This window comes from Atta colombica, unplaced genomic scaffold, assembly GCF_001594045.1.
Source record: "Atta colombica isolate Treedump-2 unplaced genomic scaffold, Acol1.0 scaffold297, whole genome shotgun sequence".
Classification (NCBI taxonomy): Eukaryota; Metazoa; Arthropoda; class Insecta; order Hymenoptera; family Formicidae; genus Atta; species Atta colombica.
The window spans coordinates 69881-79414 of NW_017259400.1; the positions used below are offsets into that span (position 1 = coordinate 69881).

General features: G+C 32.9%; 1 protein-coding gene across 2 annotated transcripts in view; it reads left to right on the forward strand.

The window, feature by feature from the left end:
- Positions 1-2787, forward strand: part of LOC108690184 (katanin p80 WD40 repeat-containing subunit B1) — an 11687-nt gene extending 8900 nt beyond the window's left edge. Inside the window, exons 14-15 of one of the 2 annotated variants that reach the window (XM_018197359.1) lie at positions 1687-1806; positions 2093-2787. In XM_018197359.1, coding sequence (XP_018052848.1) covers positions 1687-1806; positions 2093-2225 — 253 coding nt within the window. In that variant the 3' untranslated portion in view covers positions 2226-2787. The remainder of the gene's footprint in view (positions 1-1686; positions 1807-2092) is intronic. The other variant, XM_018197360.1, reaches the window with a different exon arrangement.
- The last annotated feature ends 6747 nt before the right edge of the window (positions 2788-9534 follow it).

Genomic DNA, 9534 nt, shown 5'->3' on the forward strand with positions numbered 1-9534 from the left:
ATAAAACTTTTTACAACTACTTTACTACTTAATTACCTAGTATTTAAAAGTTGAAAGTTAAAAAAATTATTTTTAATTATCCAACTAACTTTCTATCTAATTATCATATAGGAATAATTGATTCTAAAAATTCTTATTTTTAATTTAAAATATTTCTGAGATATAGAGAGTAGAATATAGCAAGACAGAGAAACGTTTATATTTGTTTATTAAATTTGATTATTTTTCGAAGAGCAATGGTTCCTTACATTCTGATTTCACAATCATCGATGGGACACAAAATCGACATGGGCAAATATACACATCTCGAACGACTTATTATATAGTGACGGTTTGCATACAGCCTGCTCGTCATTTTCACGGCTCGTTCGTTGCGGCCTTTCGTCCTGGAACCGTGCCTCGTGAGAAAAAAAAAAGAGATCGTCGGCCAGAATGTCTAGACGCGTGTCACATGTCAGGGGAGGGTTCGCGCTCCGCCCGATCGTTTTCCAATTTCGCGATTGCTTCTCGCATCCCCCTTTGTCGTCTATTTGTTCCCCTCTTTCCAGCTTTATCCCTATAGATCTCTTCTAATTCTAGAAAGAAAAACACATTCTTCGCTATAAAACATTAAAAATGATTTGACAAAGTATAAATTACACTCATAAAAATGAAATCAGAAAAATTAATTTATATAATTGTATCGATGTTTGGTACACCAGAAATGATAAGGTTAAATACGATAAATAGAAGTAAATTAAATATTAATTAATTTGCAAAGATTAAATCAACAAATCTCTGCAATCTGATTTCTCTATTTTACTCTGAAGAATTATCTTATAAAATTATTTTTTTTTTTCAATTTATTATGAATAAAGCATAGATGCTCAAATTATTATATTATTCTTTATTATTTAAATCAACTCAAACTAAATAATTGTAATCTAGATTATTTTAGTTGAAATATCCACGAGGAAGGCTTTTTCTCAAAGTCTATGACTATTCTCTTATTGGTTTCACATTTTGTTACAAGTCGCATAAAATTCGAGTCATGCACGGTGCATTACATGTGATATTGTCGATCGGCGTTGTGCTCGTTGCATTCATGAGACTGTTCGCGATTCGTCTCGCCGATTCGAACGGGAGCTCGAACCCTTTATCGCCCGTCCATCCGAAAGCGAGAGCGTACTGAATCGGCGTGCAGGCAAGCCTTTCGCGCCTTTCGTTATTTATTGACGTCGTTAGCGGGCCTAATAACGCTCGTTTTACCGAACGGACTAGGCGTGACCGAACCAGTGTTGCGAGACCGGCTACCATCCTCATTCCACGATTGTTTTGATCCTGAACGTCCGAACCATTCTTAGACAAACGAGTTATAAATTACATAATGTAGCACCTTGTTTGTTTTATTGGTTTTTTTTTAAATTAAAATATTTTTAAAGTATACATAACTAAAGTTTTTAATTAAAATAGCTAAAATATATATTTATTGTTTAATTTATTTCTCTGTTCATTCATAGTTCATTTATAGTTTGTTTTAACGTTAAACATTTTACATTTTAACGTACACACGCATACATATTTTAGTGATAAATTTATTATTATTTGAAATTATTTAAAATATTCGATTAGTTTTATATTTTTTAGATTATTCTGTATGATGTATTTTATTCTTATTAACTTCTGTCCAAATTGGGTTTGTTTCAGGTACATAACAGTAGCTTGTTCGGCATTGAGACTTATTCTTCGTAATTTCGCCTCGGTGATAAAATCCAACGTGGAGGCACCCCTTCACACGATCGGTGTCGACGTGTCGCGAGAGGAACGGTGAGTTCTATTTATTATATTATATCTAGATATTTTTATTTGAATTTTTTTCTATTGATTTTATTAGCAATGTTCAATTTTTAAATTATTAATTTAAAATATAATTGTTGCTATATTTATAATTGACGTTGCGCAAAAATTTAACTACAAAAGACTATACTTAACTATTGTGTTGTTCTTAAGAATGTTAGAAAAGCAAGATAATATTTTTTGAATGTAATATAACTTTGTCGTTTCCCCGTCTTCGACATGGAAACTTTACGCATTTCTCTTTTTTTCCTTTCAGGTATCACAAGTGCCTTTCCTGCTACGAGAAACTTTCGGCGATACGGGCGATCCTGCTGACGAAGCAATCAACGCCCGGCAAACTCGGCGCTTCATTCCGCGAACTAGCAGTGCTCATCAGGAGCCTTGAGTGACCTCGAGAATGGCGTCATCTGAGACCCTCGTGAATTCGACCGCCAGTATCTCGTCGGTCGATTACCATTGATTTCCTCTCGACGAGGCTCAGTAGTGGTGAAACAAAGATCGCGTTATGTCCGCCAAATAGAAGCGAAACGAAACTTTGTTAAGGAGTAGCAACAAGATCATGGCCCGTCTTTGAGGAAACGTCCGTGAGAACGTTCCTGCTGCTACCGCCTTCTTCCATCGTCCTCAATCAATCCGTTTGCCGATCATCTTTTCCTTGTTGTTGTTTTCCCCGCAATAGCGCAGCTATTCTCAGAGAAAGCGAACAAAATTGCCAGACGTTCGTTACTTAGTTGTTGAACAGTCGAGTCGTGCTACTTGTCATCATTAATGGAAAAAAAATGAAAAGAGAAAGAGGGAGTGTCGGTGAAGGCGTGGAAAGAAAGAAATTTGTACGAAGAAGAGTTCGCGGAATTAAATGAGAGGCGGGTGAAAGCGAGAAAAGACATTGTCGCCAAACATATCTAATATTATACTGAAACATCAGGATTAATTTAATCTTACTAGTTTAAAAAAAAAACGTGTCAACTTTTAAAAGTATTTTTTAGCATGTGTGTTTCTTTAAATTCAAATCGATTAAATTGTTTTTAGAAAATTTAGAAATATATCTAGAAATATATTTTTAAAACAATAAAAACACATATCGAAATTTTTAAAGAACAAATTATATTAAACGAAATAATCCGCGCGCGAGAAAAAAGTCAACATTAAGCTCGCCTTTATCGCTTTTATTATTGGAAGCATTTGTATCTCTGCATGCATCAATTACCAAGACTTATATTATTTATAAACTTTAATATTATCCTTTGCCTAAAGTCTAAACAAAATAATAACGAAACAAGGATAATAAATGAGTTTGCCAAATCCCGATGCATCAGTATATTTGATTTTAAAGTTCATATAGAAATTAACAGGGGAATGTCTCAAGCGAGTTCATCAGTTCGTTTGCGCAAAAGAAAACGGAATGACATTTTGCACTTGTCACAGATGATTATCGAACGTTTCGGCTGAATCAGCCTCAAATCCGCGGAAATGAGGCGATGATCAGGGCGACGATGATTAATACGATTAAACGAATAACGAAACGTAACGTAGTATAACACACCTTTTCTAGAGAAATTGTATTTTTGAAAGAGGTATTTGCGTCCGTTTACTAATAAAACAACTCTGACGTAGGCGTAGATACCTTGATCCTCATGAAGATAAAATCGTAAGATATAAAGTGAGAGAGGGCCTAAGCGAAAGCTTGTATGCGTCTAAAAGGACGGGAAGTATGGAAAGAATTGGAAATTGGAACGGGAAAAATGTCGTGTCGATGAACGATTCGTTTTTATATTCACGGTTAAATTATTTTTTTACGATAGCATCTATGAATCATGAACTGCATTTTATCCCGATGTTTTTGATTATCTAATATTTCACAGAGTTAAATATATAGAAACATTGAAGCATGGACGCGGTGTCGCTATTATATATGTGCTATTAAAGTGCATTTTTAAAAATTTCCGAATAATTTTTTATACTCTATTTTTGTCGCCGAATGAACGTTTTAATTATTACCATGCAGAGGATATGGAGGAGCGAAGAGAAATTTCGAACTCTGGAGACAATTTTGTAAGACACTTTGTTACACAGTATTTTGTAAGATTATTTTTGTTTCTCGTTTTGCGATCTCTTCGCATTTTTTGTAATTTTATCGTGTCGCGACAAATTAAAAGGCGGTGATCGAAGTAGTATTAATTTAAACGTTGCACTCGTGGAATTGTAACGCAAAAGAAAAGTCTATTTTTATATTGCACCCGCATTGTCTCGTAACGCGAAAATTGGATCAGTATTAACGAAACAGTATTTATCGTAGAATTATTTTTTGTATAGCATTTCTTTGTCATATTCCTGCATATGTGATTTATAATTTTAAATCTTAACCATCTAATCCGCTTAGTGATATTTTTAAAATTCAATTTTCGGCGAGGATTAACGCTCACTGTCTTTTGATTTCGCGATGACCTTTTTCGTATATTGCGAATTTTAATATTCTTGCTTTTAATATTTCGCTTTCGGAATTGTGTTCGGGTGATTGTGTCACGCGGATCGCTATTCGAAAACAGGCAATAAATCGAAAGAGATCGAGGCAAGATAATCCGAGACACTCTTCGCATATTCTTTTTTGTTACCATTGTCATAATAGTGAATCTTTTACCACTGATTTTATATATTATTATTTAAATCATTAAGTGTATCACGTCTTCTGTATTAAGTCGATCGTTGAGCTTTCCCTTCCAACGTAACGAGAGGCGATCTTGATATTGCTGCCAATAGAGGATTATTTATTATATGTAGTGCAATACTCGATCGTGCGATCATCCTCTGCGTAGCGAGACCCTACATTTTCTCGTCTTCGAAGAAAAAAGAAACGTGCGTTGCACAAATGAGAGGGCAAAAAGCAGTGCCCAAGAGATATAGATATTAATTACAACTTTTAAAACGTTGCCTCGAAGTATTATGTAATAAAGCGTACAACTCTCTTTTTGTTAATTTTACGTCTCACGTGTTTTTTCTTTTTTTTTTCTTTTTTGTACAGCGCGTCGCTACCATATACCTTCGTAACGATATTCTGCCCCGACCTTTTCCGTGTTAGAAAAGGAAATTTCCATTATAGATCCACAAGATGTAAATCGCCGTGTTAAAGAGAATAAAATCGTTTCAGTTTCTCGTGATGCTGGAACACTGTAGAGAAATAATTTTACGCAAAAAGCAGAAATCAAAGGAAACGGACAGAATTTCGAAAGAACGAAAAGTAAACCAGTAAACCAGTAAAAATTATCAGGTTTAGGGGAAGATCCACTATTTTTCGTGAAAGTGGAAAAATTTGATGGCAGGAGCCATAAAAGGGGATTTATTTTCTATTTTTATACGGGTAAATTCTCATTAAGTAAACGTCCTAGTGACCAGGCACGTACACTCGTTTACTAAAAGCTTACTTTTTTCGATCTTACTCTGTTCATAATACGTAATATTGAACATAAATGATTATATCAGGCCAATTTAAGCTCCGGAGCTAAAACGCAAGCCATCGACGTAAAAATTTTAATGTGAATAAGATTTCATGAATTATAAAGTGTCGATAAGCATTACTCAGACGCGTATCAATATTTTACATTCTCCGAAATCTTATTCATATTGATTTATATTGATTTTTTTTTGCGTCGATCACTTCGAAGCTCAAATTGGACAGAACTTGGATTATTGATTCATAAGTAAGAATCGCTCAATGAACAGGTTACATTCCGAAAGTCATTGAGAAAAAATGTTGCAATCTTTTAGTAAACGAGTGTATTTATGTCTAGACATTTACAAAATTTATTATTATCAATCTCTAAAATGCTTTTTTAGTAAAATAATATTATAATTTAATTGTAATATAATATTATAATTTAATTGTATCTAAAGATTACATTAAAATATATTTTAAAAAGATGAAAAGACAGTTGATCATCTGCGTCCCAAGAGGGTAATCGAATTGGATAAAACAAGCTTATAGGTTTTCAATAAGAAGAAAAAGAAAAAGAAGATATTTTAAAAAAGCATTTAAGATTAATAATGAAAACAAATAAAGTTTTTTTTATAAATGTCCGGACATAGGTACGTATCTGGTGATTGGGATGTTTATCTCATATTTATCTCCTCACTACTTTCACGTTGTCGCGACATATGAAATCACTCTGCACATACTTAAAGCCATGTAATAGCATCCTTAGCACAGATAGACTTTTCGCAGTTTGCCAAGCGTTTTCGCGGAATGGTGAGGGAAGAGGAGCTCAAGCCTCCAACCGGATGGCCTAATCGCTTTCGAAATGGGGGTAAGATAAATTACGAGGATACTCGTTGTCTGTTCCGTCCAACTTATTTTTGTAAGGAAGTGAGAAAGAGAGAGGGAGAATGAGAGAGAAAAAAATATGAGAAGTGAGAATGCGTTCTGTGTGCATGCGTTCTTCGAATGCTCCTGTAACTTATCATCCTGTAACTTATCACTCCAATCGGTATGTTCGCATATTGCCGATTTTAGCTTAAGCTTACGCTCATACGTTACGTGATATCGATCGTGATCCACGATTTCGAGCGAGGATCATCTCGAGCGTGTAACTTTGCTCCGAGTTGCGATAGTTTATTGTCCGATATAACGATCCCGAACATGGAATTTGCGTTTTGCAAATTCCTGTTCTGTCACCATACCATCTTACATGTTACTTTTACTAGATAACAAATTTTATTACTGTTTTACCCGATTACATATTAGTCTACTGCGCGTTATCGCTGTTTTATTTTAACATTCTCAATTTTTATTTGCTCCGATTGTATTATTTAAACGGGAGTATAATAATAAATTGTGTTATTTATTCTACCCCCTTGTCTCTTTCTTTTATATTTCCTTTTATATTTCACTTTAGACATTTGTCATTACATTGCACAGTTTGGAATATTATCAAATGCGAATTAGGAGATGTGATAACGTTGATTGATATTATATCCGCGAGGTATGAGCGTCGGCTATAATATTATTAAAGATATACCTCTGTCTAGTTTACAATAATAAAAGCTGGCACTAATCAACAGCAATATATACATATATATATATATTCTCATTCAATTATACAAATATATTAAGAATTATATGTTATTTTAATTATGTATTATAATTCTTAATATAACTTTGGAAAGCGACTTTAAAAGAGGACGAGCACTTTTGATATCGACATTGTAAATATTCCATTCTACAATATTTCATCAGGATTCTACAATATTTATTTTGTACTCATGCGAGCCTCTCCAATAACATCACAATAATATTCGTAATCACTATCGTCTAGCTTTTGGAAAATGTGAAACTTCATTCATTTTCATGTTGCAGAGACGAATTCAACGACTAGTTCTTTACTGTTCTAGTTAGTATTAACGAATACATTTCCGCTCGATGAGCTGGGACAAACAGCCCGCGACTGTAAATATTTTATAAATTGAAGCACGCGAAGAAGGATCACCTTTGCGAAAAGGAATTCTTCGGTCTACTTCGCTGTATATTTTTCGCCTGTTCTAATTTCATCTAGCGAGATCTGCTTCGATGTTTAGGATATACGTTGTACATAACGAAACTTCGTTTGTAATTGCGACTTAATTGACCTGGATGGGTTTGCCATTAATTATCTCGCGATCGACAAGGGAAGAAGGGTCCAGCAAGGGACGATTGATGATTCGTCAAACCTCGTAACTGCCTTAATAATTATCCTGGAACTCCTTTTTACGATTTGCGTTGTACGCGTGTTAATCAATTTAGCTGTTAAGTCTAATTGCAATAATAATACTCTTTGACAAAAATTCGTGTCAATTATTTTGCCTCTACTTCCCTATAACCAATTTTTAGAATTTTTTTAAACAAAAGTGAAGGTTTTTTCTTCAAACTTTTCGAATGATGATTTTAATGCCGTTCTTCAACTTATTATAGTTGCTCTACAAGCAAGATTTTTTATAGTTCGAAGAAGACGATAATCCGATCTCATCCATCAACGCCAAGCTTTTTTATCGTATTGATTTATCCTGTGAAAAAAAGCTATGAGATTGCAGGACTATCTATATTTGCATCGACGCTTTACTTCACCTTTTAAAATTCGATTTCTGTCAATCAATCTTGTTTCTTCACGTAATCGTGAACGTGACAATTATGAGACAAAAAATATATTCTGTACTCTTTTGTCTATAACTTTCTTTGTTAAAAAATAAATCATACATTGCTTGAGAAAAGTTAAGAATGCCTAAATCGATGTCTAATAAATTGTTCTGAATTGTAAAATTACTTCTTGATAAAATTAATATAATTTTAAAAAATATCTTCCGATTTATTGATGCAATTTTTTCGAAGTAGTTTATATAGTATATAATCCAGATACTTACATAATAAATTAATAAATCCAATAAATAAAGTCAATATTCGTACTATAATAAATTAAATAATTCTGCAAGATAGTTTTAAGAAATAAAAAATAGAATTGATACGCTATCCTCTCCAAATAGATACGTCATTAAAGTAATACTTGTGCATCGCTTTTGACACATTCAGAAATAATGTGGGAACGAAAGGATTGAGATCTCAGAACGAGAACACCGTTGGTCGAACGACACTCGGAATCTCGGGCGACACCGTGAAAAATAGTGCAAATATTCGCGTTATAATCCGTGAAATATCGCGACCGTTTAAATCGAGACACGCGTGGCGGCTGTTTGCATCTGGATTATATATTCATGAGATTATACGCCCTTCCAGTCGGGGTGTCCACGCCGACTGGCAACCCTTCATCGAGATATCCGGCACCGCGATATTGTGAGATTTGATCCTTACTGCGAGAATTGATTTACAAAAAGTATCAAGTTATGAGATTTCTTTATAATATTATATATGGCAAAAAATATAAAACATTAAACACGTGTATAAAAATTAACTTAAATTATAATAATATTAAATTTTTAAGATATTTTAAAAGTTAAGTTTGGACAAATTACGTCAACAAATATAACAATCTAATGAGATAAATGACTAAAAATAAGCTAACAAAGGATATTAAAAACTTATTAATTGTATTTAATATGTTAAATACATTAAAAATTAAGCGAAATTAGTTTTTATAAAGATTTTATAAAGTCTTCTTCAATTGCTTATGATCTACATACAATTAAATTAAACAATATTGCTACATGAACTCCAAAATAGAATGTGATAAATTTAAAATTATAAAGATGATTATAAGTCTTATTGATATAATGCATATTTATAAAGCCAGCTGAAAAACTAAATAATAACGATCTAATCGTTATTGAAAATACAATAATTAAATATAGTAAACAACAAGGCTCTTGGTAACAATTTATTATTTCATATTGAAACATTTATTCTATTCTAATTCTATGAAATAATAAATTGTTGCACACCAAGAATCTGTGTTGGCTCGAAAAAACGCATTTACCAGTTTATATATGTAAACTGTTTGTATATATTAAAAGTTTACATATATATAAAAAAGGTTCTTGATCCTAAAAAAGGTAACAATTATATATATGTGTATATACATATATATATATATATATATATATATATACATACACACACTGTATAGCTTATATTTTGTTGACGTTAGTGATGAACACATTGGCTACTTTGACATTTCTTCCTCAGGGCGTTCCCAGTATCTAACTTTTTCCTTCGATAGTGGG